Here is a 23,064-nt window from a genome sequence, read left to right as displayed (position 1 = left end):
TGATGAATGTAATGGAACCCCTCTCTACCTTGCCCCAACAATAAAATTAAAAAGAAAGAAAAAATTATACCACAAAATATTTTTAAAAAATGGGATTTATTGCTATGTTAGGGACTGGATTAGGATAAAAAACACTAAATTTTCATCATGTGACTTTTTTTTTTTTTTTTTTTTTTTGCCAGCCCTGGGGCATGAACTCAGGGCCTAAGCATTGTCTTTGTGATTTCGCAAAGCTAGTGCTCTAACCCTTGAACCATAGGACCACTTCTGGCTTTTTCTGTGTATGTCGTACCAAGGAATTGAGCCTGGGTATCGTGCATGCTAGGCAAGTACTGTACCACTAGGCCAAACTCCCTGCCCTCATGACATATTTAATATGCTTTCTTGTTGAGAAAATGTAGTTGCTACATTAGAATTGATGATTCTGATATTTTACGGTTTTTGCAAAGAATTCCATGAATGACATCCTAATAGGTTGTATATTCTCTCAGTGGCATCATTGTTTATAAGACCAGTTGATTAGATAATTCAAATCTAATGCTTTTCTTAAACTTTGAAGATTGCTAATCTTCTCTTTGTACTCACAATCTTCTGTAGATGAGAGATTAAGGGTCAAAGTCAAGCTTTACTTCAGGTCTGAAATGTTGCTTTCCTGGCTTCATTTCATATTGTTGGTGTTTAATGCTTTTCTTTTTTAAAATGCATGTGTAGGAATAGAGTCAAAGCAATTAAGTGTTCTAGAACATGAGGATTCTTCTATATTTTTAAATAATACAAGTTCAAAAGGAAAGATAGCCTGATGCAGATTTATTTTGATTCTTTTATTTAGTATTTGAAAATTTTCTTTACTATAGTTTAAAATACTGTGATTTTTTTCCCCCTATTTTTGGGGTGGTGAATCAAACATCAGTATCCTTTTGTATGTATGAACAACACTGAGTGTTGGGGTATTTAAGGCAAGTTAAATGAGTTTATTTTTTAAAATTTCACTTTAGATTGGGTAGAAAGTGTCTGTATAAAAAACAATTTGTCAGGCTGAAAGTGTGGCCTAATTGTAGAGTGCTTGCCTAGCAAGTATGAAGCCCTAGGTTTGATTCTTTGGTACCACATAAGAAGAAAAAGCCGGGAGTGGTGCTGTGGCTCAAGTGGTAGAAGGCTAGCCTTGAGAAAGTCCAAGGACAGTGCTCAGGCTCTGGTTTCAAGCCCCAGGACTTGCAAAAAAAAACCCTGAAAACAAAACAATTTATCACAACAATAAAGGAAATATGCATTTATAGAGGTTGCCATTAGTGCTCTATGCCAGTGTATTGTGAGTATTAATTAGTTGATTATTGATATTTGTCTAAATGTCATTACCATGTTTCTGCAGCTACAGAACCTTGGCCAGAAAATGCTACATTATATCAGCAACTGAAAGGTATGTTTTTGTTCACATTTAAAAATGACTTTGTATCTATCTATGTATCTATATATATATTTTTTAAATGACAAAACCTAGAAACAGTGGCGGATATAATTTATGTTAAAAAGAACTCAGAATATAAAAAAGGGCTTCTCTTGTATAATTTGTCTAGGAGGTTTTGCCTAAACTTGTATCTGCCAGTGTAAACCAACTATTCATGGCCTATAAGATCCTTAGTTTATTATTGACTCATTATATTGGCTGCTGTAGGCAGTGTAAAATGATGTGGTTGCAGGAGCAGTTGGCAGATTTACTGTGCCAATAGCTGAGACAGCAGATTTTTGAAGTCCTGTGGTAAAGTGGGCTCTCAGTAAAAAGGAACTGTTAAAATGTATAGGCTAGGATAGTTCAGGCTCCCTTTAGCAGCTCTTCATATATCATCAGATCACATTATGGACCCCATTTGGGGCTCAGCAGCCTGCTACAGTTGTCAGAAGACTGCAAAGTAATGAAGACTAATAGGCAGCAGCCCCAGTCTTCTAAGCATGGAATTTTTATTGCAGCAAACTTGTCATCTTTCTTTTGTGTGACAGAGCTAGACACACTGTGCAATATTAACTGCAAGCTGGTTTTATATGATTGTGAATGCTTTTACTTTTAACTAGAGAGATATGAGCAGATACTATTTTATTTAATTTTAATGAAAAGAAGGGGAATGTTTCCCGAAAACTTAAAATTGAATTTGCTTTTAAATGAGAAATTTTAATTACAGATTTCTGATAAAATGAAATGAGTGGTCACATAGAGAGAATACTGTTTTCATTATTATTTCCATGATAGCTTTATAAAAATTATTATACTATGTAGATGTAGAATTGCAGATTACTTTAGAGTATGCTATACTGTTTCTTCTAAAAAATAGGATTAATCTTTTAAAATAAAAGTATTTTGTTTATCTGTTACATTTTTTTACTCAGTTATTTCATTGAATTTTCACAGGGGAACAAATTTTGCTTTCTGATAATGCAGCTTCTCTTGCTGTTCAGGTAAATATGAAAGTTATATAACTTTTTTAAAACCCCTCTAGGTTGTTTGCATTTTTAATCCCCTCTCCAGAAAGTCAGACACTATATGTTAGTATTACTTTGGGTTACTTAGCATTTCCACTGTAATGGTGCTTCTCTGTGAACTACAGTTTTAATATGAGCAATATTCATTTAGTTATTGTCACTGTATCAAAATCTTTTTATTCATTCTTTAAACAAAACCACTTATAAGTGATAGGCATATTCTGTGTCTTAGCTGTTTTGCTTTTGGTTAGACATGTTGGTATTATTATTATTATTATTATTATTATTATTATTATTGTGGGTCATGGGGCTTGAACTCGGCCTGGGCCCTGTCCCTGAACTCTTCAGCTCAAGACTAATGCTCTACTCTTGAGCCAAGCTCCACTTCCCATTTTCTAGAGGTTAATTAGAGATAAGAGTCTCAGGTCCTTTTGTGCTCAGGCTAGATTTGAACCTTGATCCTCAAATCTCAGCCTCCTGAGTAGTTAGGATTACAGATGTGCGGTACCACGTCCAGCTAATAGGTATGTTTTGTAAAGACTTATTTATTACATATTTTTAAGCCATTCTTATTAATATCTGTTTTAGACTTAATCCCATTTGGTATCTTGAAATAGGGGCCTGTTCTTTGCCAGTTACTCTGTATAGTAATTTTACATGTGTGTTTATTAACCTTAAACCACTTACTGAATGAAATAGCTCTTCAAGTTGTATATCACAGTTGTATAATCCAAAAAAGATTATTGGCTCTATAAACTTCAGCAAGGCACTCTAGGATACCTGGGGGATTATTTCCTTATTTTATAAAGTAATGTTTCCATAAACATAGCAGTATAGTTACACAGCATTTCTTATATTAAGTGGCTATTAGTTTATGTGGCTTAATTCACAAAGATTTTATTGTTTAGTTCCTAAAAGATAATTCAAGGAGAAATCTACAACATGACATTTATTGGAGGTGAAACAGAGCTCTTTGAGGACAAAAAGAAAGGGAAGAAAGGAAATTACTGAGTTTTTGTTGTGTGTTAGGCATACTATTAAGTGCTTAGTTTTCAATTATCTCATATTTTTTCTTCAATCTTGTGTTTTCTAGGCTTAATAACTGTCTGATACTACCATTTAGTATCATAGTGATAGTACAACATTTAATCTATCTTTGTTTTAAGGCAGGGTGAAAAAAGAGAAAGAAATGTGTTGGATAACAATGTATTAGTAGGTTTAATATCTTTTACCCAGAATATAAATTATGTTTTTTTGTAATATTTTAACTGTGTTTTCATATTATGTTAACTTTTGTGAGCAGAAATTTTGAGTTTTTTGTTTTTCCTTTTTTTTGGGTCATGGGGCTTGAACTTGGCCTGGGCACTGTCCCTGAGCTCTTCAGCTCAAGGCTACCGCCCTACTCTTGAGCCAAGCCCTGCTTCCGTTTTTTAGAGGTTAATTGGAGATAAGAGTCTCAGGTCCTTTTGTTCCCAGGCTGGCTTTGAACCTTGATCCTCAGATCTCAGCCTCCTGAGTAGCTAGGAAACAACAGCATAAATAAATTACTTCCTTTTTTTTTTTTTTTGCCAGTCCTGGAGCTTGAACTCCGGGCCTGAGTACTGTCCTTAGGCTTTCTCAAGGCTAGGGCTTTACCACTTGAGCCACAGCACCACTACCAGCGTATTCTATGTATGTGGTACTGAGGAATTGAGCATGGGTCTTTCGTGCATGCCAGGCAAGAACTCTACCACTAAGCCAAACTCCCAGCCCTATTTGTTGTATTTAAAACAGTATTTTCTTTTCTGGAGGTTATATCACTATATTAATATGTATATGGGGTAAGGTATTATGTATGTATGTAAGTATATGTATATATATGTATATATATGTATGTATTTATGTATGTATTTGGTGCCTGTCCTGGGGTTTGAACTCAGGGCTTAGGTGCTCTACTTGAGCTTTTTTGCTCAAGATTAGCACTTTACCACTTTGAGTCACTGCTTCAGTTCTAGCATTTTGGTAGTAAATTGGAGATAAGGGTCACAAGGACTTTCTTGGCCAGGCCCATTTTGAACCATGGTCCTCAGATCTCAGCCTCCTGAGTAGCTAGGATTACAGGCATGATTTTTCTATATTTACTGTTCAATTTGGATAGTTACAAAGCTACATATTTTCTCTTAAGACCTGTTATAGTATTAAGCTTACAGTGTTGTCAATCATGTATCTTTGAAAAGATAGCTTCAGGACATTACTAATACTTTACTTGAAGCACTAGTTCTTAATTTTCAATTCTTTTTTTTTTTTTTTTTTTGCCAGTCCTGGGGCATGAACTCAGGGCCTGAGCACTGTCCTTGGGCTTTCTCAAGGCTCAGAGCTCTACCACGTGAGCACAGCACCACTTCCGGCTTTTTCTGTGTATGTGGTACCAGGGAATTGAACCCGGGTCTTCTTTCATGCTAGGCAAGCACTCTACCACTAGGCCAAACTCCCGGTCCCCGATTTGGCAAAAATTGTAAAACTTTTTTTTTTTTAAGAAAGTATTTCATTGCACACACAAATACAAATGTACCCAGAGTGTTGGTAATATGATTTCAGCAGGCCTACAGACCTCCTTATCTCCTTTCTGATAAGAATTAAGTAATAGCTGTTTAGAAAGTAAAGAAGTAATTTTCACAAAATAGGAAAGTATTTTGTGTGGGAATATATGCTTGGTTATCAGATGGAAGGAATTTTGTTTCCTGAAGATGTGACAGTGTTTAGATGTTTTTGGCTGTCAGAATTGCTGGGAGAATTCCATCTGTTGGGTAGACAACTAGGATGCTGCTACACATCCCATAATGCACAGAACAGCCTTCTAGACCAGCCTTAATTATGAATTATCCAGCCTTGATTGTGAATGATTGTAAGGTTAGAAACCTGCAATAGATGTTTTAAGCACTTTTCATTACAAAGCAAGATATTGGTATACTAGCAATTAAAATTTGTACATCTTAAGTATTTTTGATAAGGGAGGAAAAAAGACATCTTAGGTATTAATTTTCTTTCTCACCACAGTTTCTCAGATCATAGTTGCAACTAAAACCAGGGAAAAGGATATTTTAAAATAATAGAATTTTGCTTAACTATTTCAGTTTGTTATCCTACATATGTCACTTAGATGATAAATTAACTAGCATATATTAAAAAGGCTTGGTTTTTCTGCAATATTCTTTGGTGTGACAGCTGATAGTAGCCATGATTATAAATGTGACTTTTCCACATATCTGATGTAAACTTTATGGAGCAATATTCTTCTATGTAGCGGGCCAGCATCCGTTAAGAGGAATTGGTTAAAGGCTTCATGTTTGATGAATAAAATTGGTTAAAGCAGTGTGACAGGTATTCATGAAGTAAATATTTTCTAGAGGATAGCAACTATCAGATATTTTAATTGTTTGCCAGTTAAGCATCAAGAAATGCCAAATTTGACTTTATTATATCTATGAAGCTAAGTAGTTAGTTTAACAAAATTTCATTGTGAAAGAAAACATTTTTTTTTTCCATTTTCAGTGCCTAATTACTCTTCAATTTTCTCTTATCTCCAAGGTTTGTTTTTTTTTTTTGGTCATGGGGCTGTCCCTGAGCTCTTCAGCTTAAGGCTAGCACCCTACTCTTGAGCCAAACCCCACTTCCTGTTTTCTAGAGGTTAATTGGAGATAAGAGTCTCAGGTCCTTTTGTGCCCAGGCTGGCTTTGAACTTTGATCCTCAAATCTCAGCTTCCTGAGTAGCTAGGACTAGAGGTGTGAGCCACAGCACCCGGCACCTATGTATTGGTTTTAACTGAAATTATTTCCTGGTAAAAATGCAACCTTGTAAGTTAGTATAGAATATTCATTTGGTTTCCATAAACTGTCTTTATATTTGTATGTTACATGGCATTCATGTGCATAAAAACAGAATTTTCCATTTTGTTATGCTGCTTTGAAGGAGTTAAGCTTATATTGGCTAGTAAAACATATTTATGATAATCATGTTACTATCTTCTCTTACCCACTAACCCTAAACCAATTGTTCAGTAGGTAAATTCAATGTTAGCTACATATTTAATAAAAATTTTCTAGTAGTCCGATTAAAAAGCAAAATAAACAGATGATATGAATTGTAATATGTTTTATTTAACCCAATACATCAGCTATTAAATCATTTTATGTAGTCAATACAAAATTTATTATTTTACATTTTTAAATGTTCAGTTCACAATCTGATGGTATATTAATAGCATGCAATATATGCTAGCCCATCCCCTCTTTTTTTGTTATTCATGGAGCTTGAACTCAGGGCCTGGGCAGTGTTCCTGAGCTCTTTTTTCTCAAGGCTGGCAGTCTATCACTTTGAGCCACAGCTCCACTTTACCGCATTTTTAAGTCCTCAGTAGCTAAATGTTGCTGGTGGCTCTTGTATTAGATAGTGCAGGATTAGAAATATAGTATGAGCAAGTACTTATGAAATCTACAAGCTTTTTTCAAAAAAGAATTAAAATTTTTCTCAAGAAGTATATACTGTATAATCTATATTATTTTCTTTAAGAAGTATATTCTGGGGGCCAGGAGTTTGGCCTAGTGGTAGAGTGCTTGCCTAGCATGCATGAATACCTGGGTTCGATTCCTCGGTACCACATTTGTAGAAAAAAGCCAAAAATGGTGCTGAGGCTCAAGTAATAGAGTCCTAGCCTTAAGAAAGTCCAAGGACAGTGCTCAGGCCCTGAGCCCAAGCCCAAGATTGGCAAAAAAAGAAAAAAAAAGAAATATATTCTGTATTTAGAATATGCTGTTCCCCCCACCCCCCTTCTGATGTCTGGGCTTTAACTCAAGACTTTGTGTTCTCATTCAGCTTTCTTGTTTATGGCTGGCACTTCGTCACTTGAGTCATATCTCCAGTTCAGTGTTTTTCATAATTAATTAAAGATAGAGTCTCCAGACTTCTTCCTTAAGTAGCTTCAAGGTACTCCAGGACTTATCCTTTTGAGTAGCTAGGATTACAGACATGAGCAACTGACACCTGGCCTATCTTACTTTTTTATAGCAGATTCTACAATTGAAATAGGCAGTTGGTCCTTAAATAAACCTCTTTGTTTCAAGTTTGCTTGTCTATAAAGTAACGATGTAATATATGTCCTCTTGGGATTTGAATGTGTTAACATATGTAAAGCATTTAAAAATACCTCGTGTATTAATATAAAATGAATGTTGGCCTTTATCTCTTGTTTCTTTGACAGAAATGCATGTCATTTCAACAAGTAGATTAGGAAATTGTAGACTGTAACCACTGGGTTACATATATGTAAGATCTTTTTAGGAACATACTTGTATTTGAACATTAATATTTTTGCAAGTATTCTTTCATAAAAAAGGTACTAGCATGTTGGCTTTCACAGCACATATGTTAAAATTGGAACAATACAGGGGAAAGTAGCATAATTCCTATGTGAGGTGAAGGTAACAAAATTTGTGACACGCTGTATAGTTTTGATTTTGTGCTAAACAGCCTATTCTGCACTGTTGTTGGGACCTGATGCTTGGAAAACCTCAGGAACAACTAACTACTGAGAACTTGTTTTGGTAAAATATTGGTCATAACCATGATATGCAGTATGTTGTTAATGTTCCTTTTAAATATGTGGAAACTAAAGCTCAGAAGATGCTGTGTTCAAAGGCATAGAGCCTACAGATTGACATGGTAAGCCAAAATGATAATATTGGTTAGAATGCCACATGTATTTACCATTTGCTGAGTACCTAATCCATATGAACTCTAATTCTTACAACTACTATATGAGCTTAGTGTTATGTAAGGCAGTTATTATACATACTTTGGGGCAACTTTGTGAGGTAGTACTACTAATCTTTTTTCTTCAGGTATGATAGAGGGATTGTTCCAAAGTTACATAAAAAGTATGTGGCGTTGTCAGAATACAACCTAGGGAGTTTGAGTTGGTAGTCCCCATCTAAAAATGATTTGCTGTATATCATTCTAGTTTAGCGCTACAGATCTTTGAACTTATACTCAATAAGTGAATGTTTAATCACAGTTATTTGTGACATTTTCTAGCAAGGTGTATCATATGATTTATAATTTATACTAAGGTATGACGGATAAATATATTGGAACTTTGAAATGAGATAAAGATTTACTTTGAAGCTTATTTGGTAATAAATGAGAAATTTTTTTGAAAAAAGTAAAAGCTATAGAAATACAAGATGATGCTGAATGAAGAATTAGTACCTGTTTTGACTTCAAATATTTTATGAATGTCTTACGTAAATAAAATATTTTTTCTTAGTAAGTTTTAGAAATATATATGAAGCCATATATAAAAAGAAACTGGGTTTTTTTTCTTTTGTGTTTTTTTGAGACTGGTCTCAGTCTGTAGCCCTATTAGCCTGGAATTTCTTATTGTGTAACCTCAAACTCATAATTCTCTTGCTTCCCCTCCTGAGTGCTGGCTGAGGCTATTAATTCAGGCCACTATACCTAGAAGATATCTTTTTGTATGGCATATAGTATAGATAGTATAAAAATGTGACTAAAACTTCTGCATGAAAAAACTAATTCTTTTCCTTCAACTAAAAATTAAATTTGAGCTCTAGTTCAATGTTACATTTAATGTTTTTATTTTCTCTTATCCTTTATGTGTAAATTCTATATCTGAAAATCAAAGAAAAACATTTTCTTTCTGATCAATATATCATATCATTAAAAAGATACATAGGTCCCATTTATTTGCTTGATAAATACTTATCTGATTCTTGCTTTTTCAGTTTGACAAATGTTGCTTTTTAGGTGGACATATTAATGAGTGGTTAAATAATAATATCCCAGTAATCATGTTTGAGGATGAGTAGAGGGAGAACATTTCTCTGTTTTGGGGGGCTGCATCTGTTATTGAATTGAAGAAACAACTGTCATTATAAATATATAGCAACTATCAACTTGAATTATTGAGGTGGCCACAGGAGATAGCTTATCTGAAGAATCTTGAGGGAATGATTTTGAGTTTTTGGTAGTATACATTCTGTTGCATAATGCAACTTAAAATAATTGCATCATGCCAATTTAAACCTGGTAAGATGGTATCAGTGCATATATTGCAATAGAATGTTTTTTTTTTTTTTTGCCAGTCCTGGGCTTGAGCTCAGGGCCTGAGCACTGTCCTTGGACTTTCTCAAGGCTAGAGCTCTACCACTTGAGCCTCACCACCACTTCTGGCTTTTTTCTATGTATGTGGTACCAAGGAATCGAACCGGGGTCTTCATGCATGTTAGGCAAGCACTTTAACCACTAGGCCAAACTCCCGGCCCCTGCAATAGAATGTTTTATGGAAAATATTTTTAAAACTTCCTTGATGTTTCATAAAGTATAAAGATACAGGACTTTATTTTGTATCACATTATTGTTTTTGTACCTAAAGTAGTAGAACATGATGGTGGTTTATGCTTATATAATACCTGGCATGCTTTATAGAAAATGTAAGTACAAATTGTATGTATAAAAATGTTATGTTTAAAAAGTAACTGAATTTAAATTAAAAATGTGAATAACAAATATTAATACTAAAATTAATAATAAAATTAATTCTTGTAGGAGTTGCAGAAATAATATATCATATATTCATAGTAGAATTAGGTGGCTGATTTGCCATTTTTATTTTATTTTTTTTGTAATTAATAGAAGGGTTACATTATATTCTCCAGATAGAAGGTGCATTGCTTCACAAACATTGCTACTCTTTCTCATGTTTTTGTCCCCATTTCCCTACCCCCGCCCTCCCCCTCATCTTGTTTTCCCCCTTTCCCTATCTATTTCAAATAAACATATATGCAATATATCAGATGAGGTAAGAAGATATTGTAACAATATGAGATAACCAAGGGATAACAAAAAAAATGAGAAGCAACATAGTACACTAAGAATAACAATCACATTATATGGCTCTTGTTTCTATATCCTGGAGGTCCTTTCATTTAGCCTCATCCTATCCTGATTTGCCATTTTTAGTAGTTATTGAAATATGAAATAGTTATACATGGTAATAGTTTACTAATATAAATATTTAACTTTGTCAAAGTTCACGCTTCTTTAGTTCTGAGACATTATATGTTAGAATATCAATTGTATGTGTATGTTTTTGTATACGAAATAGTAAGCAATATTTTACATTTTGTTGCTGTTAAACAGATCGATCAAGATATGGTGGTAAGATGAAAAAAACGGCAGTCTATTTTTTAAATGGAAAGGGGCTAGAATTTTTCATTATTAGATGTACACTATCACCATAATTGATCTAGCAGCATTATATCTGACCTGAAAATATGCTTAAATTTGAGACCATATACTATTCTGTGTGAGTGAAACATCCTTCATATAGTTCTAAGATGAAATTACCCTTGAATGAATAGCATCTTCATTTATCTTCAAACCTCTTCTGTGCTTTTAGTGAAAACATTCTACATCCAGAATTACATTATACCATTATACCACTGTACCTCTGCAGTGTGAAATAGATTGGTTTGGAAAATGAACCTGGCTTTGCTATAAATTATACTCTCAGGTACAAAGGAATTTGTTATTTTATTTAAAATAGTCACAAATATAATTAAGGTCTTAATTTATGTTAAACTACAAGTGTGGCTATTACTGTAACTGTATTAGGAACTTAATATGTCACTTCAAGAATGATATCTAACACTTTTTATTTTTAACCTTAGATACATTATTTCAATTATAGGATCTGCAGCTGCTTGATAGAAAAAATGAATTATTTTATAGGATAGGTTTGTTCATGGTTTTAATTTAAAAATATTCCTCTTCAATATGGTGGAAAATAATTCTTCAGTTGTCAGCACACATTTCCTTTGTGTTCTGGTGAAGCAGGATGTGAATTAAAATTCATAACCATTTTCATTTTGTTCCTGAAAATGGCATCGCATGTTTGGGAAAAGTCTTTAGTGAATTTACACATCAACTGTTTCAAATTTAATTATGAAATGAATAGAAGCTTTGTCTTAGTAAGAAAATCTAAAGTCTGCTTTCTGAAGATAGCCCTGTTTTGACTAAAAGCAGATTGTTCCCTGTCTTTCAAAAATATTGGGCATCTGTGGCTCATACCTGTAACTTTTACTATTTGGGAGGCTGGAATGCAGAGTATCATGGCTGGAGCTCAGCTCAGGAAGACAAATTCTGGAGACCCCTTGTCAGACCATAGCTGCATGCAGTGTTGCTTGCCTGTCATCATAAACTATGTGGGAGGCTGAGATGGAGAGGATCAGTGCCAATTTCCATCTGGGCAGGAAAGACAAGAGACTCCATCTCCCTAAAAGGAAATTGGGTATAATGATGTGCTGCTATTATCTCAGCAATAAGGGGCAACTTTAAATAGGCAGTTCATGTGCATGCCAGGCAGGAAGTGAGATTCTGGCCTAAAATCCAGTGAAGAACAGGTCTGGAAGCATGACTGAGCAGTGTTCTGCCAGGCTAATAAGATAGAAACCCTGAGTTCAAACTCCAGTCCTGAAAACAAAACAAAACAAATTTAAAAAGCACAAGCTTTAACATTCTGTGGCGTTAACTTTATTTTATGCCTTCTGTTCCTTGTTAGACATATAAGTTACTTCTAAAATTTTTGTACTTAAAAACTAAGTAAAAATAAATAATTTAAATCTTTAAAAGCAAATAAGTGAGCATAGAAATTACATGTTAAAAGGTTTTAAATGTTATTGTAGAGGACATTGAAGAGAAATAACATTTTGAGTTTTACTACAAGATGAAAAAGATATTGATCTTGCAGAGAGTAAAGGAATCAGTATCATGACATCAAGATTTTTATCAGCATCTTATAAAATTTGTTACTTATCTGTTAAAGAAAATTAAAGCATTCCATGGTATTACTTACATAAACTAATAAAATAAATATGAATAATTTATTATTCTCATAGTATAATATATGCTCTTTATGTTTCATATAGTTACTGATAGTAGGTCATATTGATTTTTTTAAGAAGAAAAATGACATTTTTGTTTGGAAAACAGATTTTTAAAGTTGGTTCATTGTTTTCCAATAGAATATTACTGCATGGACTATTTAGGTTCAGGAAAGATGAAAAGTTCTCTTAAAATAGGCAAAGGAGTTCATTCACTAGGCTTATTATAGTTCTCTTTACTTCCAGGCCTTTTTGCAGATGTGTAATCTGCCTATAAAAGTGGTCTGTAGAGCAAATGCAGAATACATGTCTCCATCTGGTAAGTGTTTGCTTTTCTCTGTTAATATTCTGGGTAAAATTATAGTGATTTTTCAAGGTTGTTACCTACACGTTAAAAACATTGTTTTACCTTTTATTTTCCTATTATCTTTTGAAGTTCTATTAAGTTTTTGTGACATTAAAAAAAACCTGATATTTTCATACATGCATACAGTATGTACCCATGATCAAATTAACTCCTTTATTAGCTTTCCCCCCTTTTCTTCTCCCTTAAAACAGTCTTAACAGGTTTCATAGTTGTATTTTCATACATATCTTTTTTTTTTGATTGGTCGTGTGGCTTGAACCCTTGGCCAGGTGTTGTCCTTATCACTGTACTCCTTGAGCCACATGGCCACTTCCGGTTTTCTGGTGGTTCATTGGAGATGAGTGTTGTAAACTTTCATGTTTGGGCTGGCTTTTATCAACCATGATCCTTAGATCTCTGCCTCCTAAGTAGCTAGGATTACATACATAACTTTAAAGTACTTTTATTGTTTATTTCCCTGCTCACGTCTGATAGTACCTAGTCCCTAACAGAACCTGTTTTGATTCTTGTCATTAACTTTTTAGTATATATTAATTTTACAGACAGGCTTTCCTGTGGCTTTTCATACATGCATATATTATATTTTAATCAGATTAACCCAATCTTCTGCTCTCTTTTCTTGTTCTCCTTCCATCCCTCCCTATTATTTAATAGCTTATATACTCAATTTTGTCTTCCGAGTCCAACTATACTTAGAGATGGTTACTGGCATACTATAGGAATTATTTAAAATAGTGTTAAATATATATGTATATAAAATAACAGATTTCCCCATTCTTACTTACATAGGACTTTTCTCCTCAGAAAACAAATTTTAATATTAATGAATTCATTTATTATCCAATGCATTTCTCTATATTTCTTCTTATAGTATAAGTAGGAGAAAAAGGATTGTGGAATAATTAAGTTTTCATTAAGTTTTAGTTAAACTTATCACTGAAAGATTTGATTTCTAACTTTTCTATTTTTTAAGATGCTTTTTGTTAACGTTTCACTTTTCTATTATTTTTCATGATTGATATCATCTTTGTGTCTGCCATGTGGTAGTAGATATAAATGGTTGAGTCTAACCATTAATATACTTAGTGTTACATAGCTTTTCTGGGAGGTATTTATCAATCTGTCTTGTGATAGTCTTAAAGCAGAGAGCATGGAATACAAGACTACTTGGCCAAACATTAGATAAATCTTGATCCTTGCATGTCTTTGTGGCATGTTGACCATTTCCTTCTCTTCCTTGAGCATCAGTAACTTCATCTGTAAGGTAAGGCAGTCAGATTAGATAATAGCTGAGGTTCTTTCTAACATTTTCAGATTCTACAAACGTGCTTGGCCACATGTTTTCATTAAATAAAAGTTTAAAATGTGACTTTTGTCTAAAGTCAAAACAGTATTTTGTTTTCCTTGATGACTTAATTGCTGTTAGAGAATAACTCTCATTGTAAGAATATAATAATACCATTTTACGTACAGAAAAATTCACTTCTCATCTGTTGCATTTATTTATTTATTTATTTATGCATGCATGCATGCATGCATGCCAGTCCTGCGACTTTAACTCAGAGTGTTAGCACTGTCCTTGAGCTTTCTCAAGGCTTGAGCTTATTCCACTTGAGCCACAGCACCACCTCTGGCTTTTCTAGGTATGTGGTACTGATGAATTGGACCCTGGTCTTCATGTATGTTCGGCAAGCATTCTACCACTAGGCCAAACTCCCGTCTCCAAAAGGGATAGCCCAGGCTGGTCTTGAATCTGAATTTGTGGTCCTCCTGCCTCATCCTCCTCATTGATGACTGGCTGGCTATTTTTCTTCATAAGATTTTATGAGTGCTCAATTGATATCCTTTTTATGTATTTTAGATTCTACGATGCTCAATGTCTGTCTGTCTTAACTATTTATCTTACTTTTTTTTTTTTTTTTTTAGTAATGTTAGGATTTAAAACTTGGCTACCTCATTCTACTGTGCTGAGCCATGCTTCCAGTCAATGCTTGATATATTTTTAAGAAATAAAATGAAAATTTTTCCCTATGAGCCTGAAAGTAGTTATTGAAAAGGAGAAATGTGCTTTGCCCTAAAAATGTTTTACTCCAAAATACATTTCAGTCTAAGCATTAGCTTTTTTTTAATCTCATATGACTTGTACTGATTATAGTAGTATGATGGTTTCAAAGATTTTAGTTGTTAAACAGCAACCAACAAGATAGCCTAATGGTTCTTTTCTTTTTGCAAGGTTTAGAAAGTAGCAGGAAGGAATGTTTACTGAATCCATCTACTAAAATCCAAAAGGCCTGCTTTTCTTCTGCTATTCATAATATCCTATAGGTGTAGATGAAGCTTTTATTGGTGCAGCACACCTCATCCATTATCCCCAGGCTGAGTGAGCTAGAGAAGTGAATCTATTGAAAAAGGACCAAGAAGAAGCCTACTGTTAGTATGAACTCTATTTGAACTATGACTGACAGTAGGATTCATTCTTTAACATTCAGAGTAGACCTGCTTGCTATTTGGAGACTTCCCCTCCCCCTTATATTCAGCATTAGTATTTATTAAAATGATACTACTTTTAAAATGCAGTATTTTAGAGAGACCAATTTTTTTCATATATTTTTTATTGTAATTAATAGAAGGATTACATTTGCCAGATAGAAGGTGCATTAATTCACATACATTGATACCCTTTCTCATGTCTTGGTCCCCATTTCCCTCCCCCCACCCGCATAGAGAGACCAGTTTTTATAAGCATACTATTTTGTTTTTACTCCATGTATTAAGAATACTTGGTGTTCATTTTATGAGCATATAATTAGTCATACAAGGGATATTTCACTTGACATATCTACACATAGAAACAGTGTATCCCTATGAATCTCATTCCCTCTCATTCCATTCTCCATTCTTAAAACAACTTCAACAGGTTTCATTCTTCTATCTTTATTCATGGAAACAAACTACATAGATCATACTCATTTTCATTCATCCCCATTGTTAGTCCTTCCCCATCCTGTTGGTGTATCCCTTGTATTTTAACTTACAAATGAACGTATCTTCAGAGATTATTGACCCAGAGCTTATAGCTCAGGCCTGTAATCCTAGTTTACTAAGAAGGCTTAGACGTGAAGATTGTAGTTCCATGTCAGCCCAGCAGGATAGGAGGCTTTTGTCTCCAATTAACCATCAGAAAACCAGTAGTGGTGCTGTGGCTTAACGCTAGTGCCCATGACCTGAGGTCTAGCTCCACAACCAACAATAAATAAATCCATAAATAAATGATTATTGTTATCATTATTAAAACAATAGTTTTAATTCCTGATATTTTGAGTCAGTTGTTTATTGATGTCATACATCAATAAACATTGTTGCATACTTGAATTGTTGACCTTAATGGATATCAGAGATCTGAAATGGAAAGTGTAAAAGATTTCTTAGCTACGGTTTTCAATGTAGATTGATTTCATTGGACTTCACTCTGAAGGGAAAGCCCAGTAAAATTTCTTTGAAATGTGATAGTGATGATGAGTCAGTATCCTGACTTAGTTTATATAATTTGGATAGTGTTCATTGCTCTAGTGATTTGTTTACTGGCAGCCCTGAATATTATGATCTGGGCCAGGAGTTTGGATTAGTGGTAGAGTTCTTGCCTAGCATGCACAGAGACCCGGGTTTGATTCTTTGGTACCATATACATAGAAAAAAGCCTGAAGTGGTGCTGTGACTCAAGTGGTAGAGTTCTAGCCTTGAGAAAGCCTAAGGACAGTGCCCAGGCCCTAAGTTGATGCCCCAGGACTGCCCCCCCCCCAAAAAAAAAGAAAGAAAAAGAAAGAATATTACATTCTGTTACTATATTCAAGGGAGAAATCTGCCATTATTTTATCAGAAACAGGGTCTTGCTGTGTAACTCTGACCAGCCTACATAGAACTCACTATGCACTAAAAATTGTCCTGCTTCAGTCTCCCAAGTGCTCAAATTATGTCATGGCTCTGCCATACCCAGTTCTTTTGTTTTAAAATTGATAAACTATGTGTTCAAAAAATTGTATGACTGTAAATTTTTTTTTTGAGTTCTATAGCTCAAGACTACTGCCCTACCCCTGAGCCACATTGCCACTTCCGGTTTTCTGGTGGTTAATTGGAGATAAGAGTCTCATGGACTTTGGTGCCTGGGCTGGCTTTGAATCATGATCCTCTGATCTCAGCCTCACGAATAGCTGGGATTACAGGCTTGAGTCACTGCACCTATCTATGACTGTAATTTTTTTTTAATTTACACTTTTATAAAGTCTTATTCAATAACATGCCTGGGTTCTTATCAATTTCTTTTATTAGCATAAACTTCAAGTTACTAAAAGTATTTTTACACATTTCTTTTTCTCCCTCAACAGGTAAAGTGCCTTTTATTCATGTGGGAAATCAGGTAGTATCAGAACTTGGTCCAATAGTCCAATTTGTTAAAGCCAAGGTAATAAAAAAAAAAGGATATTAGATGAATTTGAGTACAATTACTTTAAAATAAGTCATTCATCATTCTTTAGTATATCTTATAGTTTTTGCTGATTTTAGCCTTGTTTTACAAAATAGTGATGCATATTGCTGTAAAGTATTTCCAGAGTATAAGCTGGAGGTTTTTCATAATGTGTCATTGACAAAGAGGTAGTTTGATACTTAAAAAAATGGTAGATAAATTTCTAACTTTTTGTTTAAAATGAAGGTTTTTTTAGATTCTTGTGAGAACCCCTCTTTTTTTTTTTGTCAGTTCTGGGGCTTGAAGTCAGGGACTGAGCACTGCTTTCTCAAAGCTAGAGTTCTACCACTTGAGCCACAGCTCCACTTCTGGATTTTTCTATGTATGTGGTACCTAGGAATCAAATCACTGTTTGTGCATGCTAGGCAAGCACTCTACCACTAGGTCAAACTCACAGTCCCGGTTTTTAGATTCTTATAAAATATCTGATTTTTCAGAAAGGAAGTAGCATATGTTTAGAAATTTAAAATATTAATTTATCTGTTTGAATGAATTTACTTTTCATTTACTGAGTTTAGTTTTAGTTATAAGAAGTATCTCCCATTAACATTTGGGGGATACTTTCCAGACATTCCTTTTTCTTTTTCTTTTTTGCCAGTCCTGGGCTTGAGATCAGGGCCTGAGCACCGTCCTTTGACTTTCTCAAGGCTAGAGCTCTACTACTTGAGCCACAGTACCACTTCCGGCTGTTTTCTATGTTATGTGGTACTTAGGAATCGAACCCGGGTCTTCGTGCATGCTAGGCAGGCACTCTACCACTAGGCCAAACTCCCATCCCGAGACATTTATTTTTTGAACATATAAATAATGATAATTCTGTTTTGCAACTTATCCTTTAAAATTATCAGTCCTACCATATAAATAAATCCTACCATATGAATAACTTTATAAATGTATAAATTTACATAATCCTTTAAAATTGTGTGGTATTCAGTTTTATTAGATAGTTTTATTTACTCAGATATTTATTGATGAGACATTTTGGTTGTGATTTGCTATTTGCTATTATGTTTTTGCTATTATGAAAGCTAAAATACATTTCCTTTATGTCAACCATTGTATTCTTGTGTGTTTCATTAGGATAAGTTCCTAAGATTGATATTGAGATGTCATAGGGCATCATATTCTTTAAAACTCTTACAGATTGACTTAATGGATATACTGATTTATGTCTTTATCCTTACTTGATAATAGTGTATGAGAATTTGGAAATTTGTTCCCTTTTCTCCATGTATCTTTAATCTTTATTGACATCTTTTTTAGACTTCGATTTCTTTATTAGGAAGATGTCAGTGTCCTGGTATTTGTTTAGTTATAAGGATTCTTTTCTTAAACATACAAGTTTTGGGGGCCGGGAGTTTGACCTAGTGGTAGAGTGCTTGCCTAGCATGCACGAAGACCCAGGTTCAACTCCTCTGTACCACATACATAGCAAAAAGCCAGAAATGGTGCTGAGGCTCAAGTGGTAGAGCTCTAGCCTTGAGAAAGTCCAAGGACAGGGCTCAGGCCCTGAGCTCAAGCCCAGGACTGGCAAAAAAAAAAAAAAAAAAAAAAACCCTCAAAACCCCAACAAAACAAACAAACAAAAAACCCCACAAGTTTTACTGACTGCTCTGTTTGTGAAATAGTGATGGAAGAGACATTTATTGTTTTTTGTTTGTTTGTTTGTTTGTTTGTTTATTGTTAGTCATGGGGTTTGAACACTGAGCCTGGGCACTTTCTCTGAGCTTTTCAGCTCAAGGCTAGCACTCTACCATTTGAGCCACATTACCACCTGTGTTTTTCTGGTGGTTAATTGGAGACTTTCGTGCGTGGGCTGGCTTTGATGGTGATCCTCAGTTCTTAGCCTCCTGAGTAGCTAGGATTACAGTGTAACCCACCTGCACCCAGGTGGAAGATACATTTACATAATGACAAATAAATACTACTTAGAATTTTATACTGATAGAATGTTAAATATACTTTTATATAAAATAATTTTGTCCTAGAGTCACTTTGGAAATTAATCCATTGGACACTTACATGTTCTATTGAATGTTAATAAGATAACTGAAAATTTTTGTACGTTTAAAATAAAACTCTAATTTTTTTAATTGTCTCTAGGGTCATTGTCTTAGTGATGGATTGGATGAAGTCCAAAAAGCAGAAATGAAAGCTTATATGGAATTAGTCAACAATATGCTTTTGACTGCAGAGGTATAATATAAAATAATAAAAGGAAATAAAATCTTTTATAATCAATGGTCTCCCATAACATAGAACTTTCTTATGGATAATTTAGTTATTAAAAATGGTAAAATAGTAAATTCTAGATCTGGGATAGTTACCCAAATGATTTGATTATTATTTTTGAATAAGTTACCTGATGACTTCAGTTTCTGTTTGTAAGAAGGGGTGGTTCTTAGCAATTTGTTGTTTTACTTTGGCCTTTCAAAGTGTACTTAAATAATACCTGCACATTTAATTTCATAGAGGTATATTATGTGAAAAATATATTTATAAAGTATACCCATTAAATTTGATACTTTTGTACAGCAACATTATCTAAAAAGAAATACCGTTTACATCTGTGACCTATAAAATTGGTTTATAAGAGATTACTATGGCAAGAAATAACTTGCCTTTTTTTCTTTGGTATTCTGAAATTTTAGTGACTGTTCTTTTGTCCCCAGTTGTATCTCCAGTGGTGTGATGAAGCTACAGTAGGGGAGGTGAGTAGTTCTGCAGCATTTATCTTAATTAAAATTTAATGAGAAAACACATTTGCTCAGAATCTCAAGTCCCTGCTCATAAATGAAACATTGTGGTTTATACCATTAGTGATATAGTTTTTCACTTACTTTAATTTTGCTTGCACATACATTTTAGGGAAGCTATGTGTCATTGTTTGATGTAACTGGTTGTAAAGTACATAAAAGTTTATATATTTTTAAAGGGAATGGTTTAAAATTTTAATTTTTTTTTACATTGCACACAGGGCATGTTTTCAGATTGCTGTATATATTTTCTCTGCAAATACATTTCTTTTAGAATTCTGTTTGGAGAAACAGACATAGTTTCTAGGAAGAACCATGTTTTTTATGAAACCTCTTTGTTATAGATTACTCATCCTAGGTATGGATCTCCTTATCCTTGGCCTCTTAATCATATTTTGGCCTACCAGAAGCAGTGGGAAGTCAAACGTAAGATGAAAGCTATTGGATGGGGCAATAAGACCCTGGACCAGGTTAGTTGAAATTGAAATTGACTTTTACTCTGTTAAAAATTTTTTTTTTATGCTTTGAACTATATAACTTTTTAAAAACACCTAACATTTGCTATTGTCTTTCATGAAGTAGTTTTTATTTCTTTTATAATAGTTATACATACTTACTGTGAGACAAATTATACACCACCAAAAATTGCCTGATATTTCACTATTTAGAAAGTGCCACTCAACCAAATGCTGGTGGCTCATATCTGTAATCCTACTTACTCAGGAGGCTGAGATCTGAGGATCACAGTTCAAAGCCAGCCTGAGTAGAAAAGTCTGTGAGACTCTTACCTTACCTCCAGTTAATATCCAGAAAACCAGGTGGCATTGTGACTCAAAGTAGTAGAGCACTAGCCTTGAGCAAAAGAGCTCAGGGACAGTGTCCAGGCCCTGAGTTAAAGCCCCCAAACTGACAAAAATTTAAAAAACAAATTGTCATTCTTAACAATTTGGAGAAATTTTTGTGAATGCCTCTTAGTAATATTTTCCTTAAATGTGAGATTATATTGTGTCTACCACTCTGTAATCTCATTTTATGCTCCATTGAACAATACATTCTTGACATCCTTTAGGTTAATAAATATAGTTCTTCAGGACTTAAAGCATCCTTATTGAATGTAGTTCTTAATCTACTTTTTTTGGTTTTAAATTTAGTAAAGTAGCATAATTTTTTTTTAATTTGTTTTGTTAAGGTCGTGTTTTTAAGCATTGTTAAACGGATTGATCTCTTTTGCCAAGGCTACCCTTAATTTAGTAAATGATGTGCTCAGTAAAAACTAAGTGTTTAGTATATGATTAAGAATGGAATGAATAAAAGTAGGAAAACAAACTAAATGCTCTTACTGATGGTGGGTAAGCAGTTTCAGTTGTAGATGGAAAATTTGAAAATGTAAAATCACTTGACTCAAGAAAACATCTTTAGTCTGTGAAGATTTGAGAGAGAAAACTTGCTGTAGTGACCCTCATCAGTATAGAAAGCATTATTATGTCATATGTAGTCTTTTTAAAATACATTATGAAAAATTACCTTCAATTTATTTTTTGTTATAAACTGTAATGTAAAGTAGTTTTACAGACTTTTTATTGTTTTTCTAACTTCAATATTTTCCTTTGGGATCCATTGCCAAGAATAGGTTTTAGAAGATGTAGACCAGTGCTTTCAAGCTCTTTCTCAAAGGCTGGGAACACAACCATATTTCTTCAACAAGCAGTAAGACATTTTAATGATATATATATTTAATTTTTTTCTGTATTATTAGCGTGCAGAGGTCCTTTATCACAAAAGAACTGGACTTTTGAGGAAATGTTTATAAGCCTTCTTCTGATAGGGACCGGGCCTTGGGTCCTTTCCTCACTAGGTACAGAGGCAGAAGGAAGGGGCTCTAGCCCTCCAGGTGGGGCTTCCCATTCACTGATCACTCCCCAGGAACAAGGATAGGTGGTAGGGAGGGAGGTGGGGGAGAGATTGATATATAAAAAGGACTTATTTAAAAAATTTAATATTTAGTGAACATTTATTTAGCCTCTCTTGATTGTGTTAGGCTCTGGGAAACTAAGATTTCTAAAATTCTATCCCTGTCATTGAGTTTTTCTTAAGTGTAGTTCTGTAAATTTTAAGTGTAGTTTTGTAAATCAGTCATTATTGTATAATAAAGGTTTTTTGGGGGGGTGGGTGGGAAGGAAACAATCTTTTTATATGGTTATTAGCACATCCTCATTGCATAAAATTATGGATTTCATAATGTTTCCATCCATGAATATATCACGTTTTAATCATATCAATCCTCCCCTCTACTTTGGGGTTTTTTTTGTTTTTTTTTTTTTTGTTTTGTTTTTTGCCATTCCCATGGGCTTAAACTCAGGGCCTGGGCACTGACTGTCCTTGGGGTTTTCTCAAGGCTAGAGCTCTACCACTTGAGCCACGGCACCATTTCCGGCTTTTTTTATGTATGTGGTAATGAGGAATGTCTTCGTGCATGCTAGGCAAGCACTCTTCCACTAGGCCAAACTCCTGGTCTCCCCTCTACTTTCTTTTGTTCTTCCCCTCATTCCCTGCGCTCCTCTCCCTCCCTAATAGTGTACCTCTACATAGCATGTCACCAGTGCATTGTCCCCTTTTCTGGCTCATTGTTTGGAGATGAGTAACAGGGCAGGTAAAGAACTTGTGTTAAATCCTGTCACTTCCAGTTACTAGTGCTCAGATTTTCTGATCCCCCATTTTCAACTGTAGGAAAACAGCCTTGTGGAGGTAACCCTACTTTCTGAACCTGTCTTCATGATAAGAGATCTGCTATTGGGAGGGTGGCATAAGGTGTGTGGTACTGTTGTGATCCTCTTGCTACAGTATGCATGGACATGATGGATAAACAGCTAATGAAGGCTTTCCTTCTTATTACTTTGATGTATAACATCCCTTCTGATGCATTGTTAAATGTGATAACTAGATTACAGGGTAAAATATTAACCCAAATTTCTTACTCAATAGAAGATGGAAACTATATACATTAACAA

The 23,064-nt window shown here is 34.2% G+C and overlaps 1 protein-coding gene across 2 annotated transcripts in view; it reads left to right on the top strand.

Annotated features, from left to right (window-relative positions):
- The window catches only part of Mtx2 (metaxin 2), a 51,897-nt gene that overhangs the window by 15,833 nt on the left and 13,000 nt on the right, over positions 1-23,064 (top strand). For both annotated transcript variants that reach the window (XM_090342584.1, XM_090342583.1), the window contains exons 2-9: positions 1,370-1,417; positions 2,402-2,448; positions 12,658-12,730; positions 17,161-17,237; positions 19,404-19,496; positions 19,973-20,011; positions 20,401-20,526; positions 21,687-21,763. In XM_090342584.1, the coding sequence (XP_090198710.1) occupies positions 1,370-1,417; positions 2,402-2,448; positions 12,658-12,730; positions 17,161-17,237; positions 19,404-19,496; positions 19,973-20,011; positions 20,401-20,526; positions 21,687-21,763 (580 nt within the window). The remainder of the gene's footprint in view (positions 1-1,369; positions 1,418-2,401; positions 2,449-12,657; positions 12,731-17,160; positions 17,238-19,403; positions 19,497-19,972; positions 20,012-20,400; positions 20,527-21,686; positions 21,764-23,064) is intronic.

This window comes from Megascapheus bottae, chromosome 12 (genome assembly GCF_031878675.1).
Source record: "Megascapheus bottae isolate mThoBot1 chromosome 12, mThoBot2.hap1, whole genome shotgun sequence".
Lineage (NCBI taxonomy): Eukaryota > Metazoa > Chordata > Mammalia > Rodentia > Geomyidae > Megascapheus > Megascapheus bottae.
This window is presented reverse-complemented; position numbering and strand designations above follow the sequence as displayed.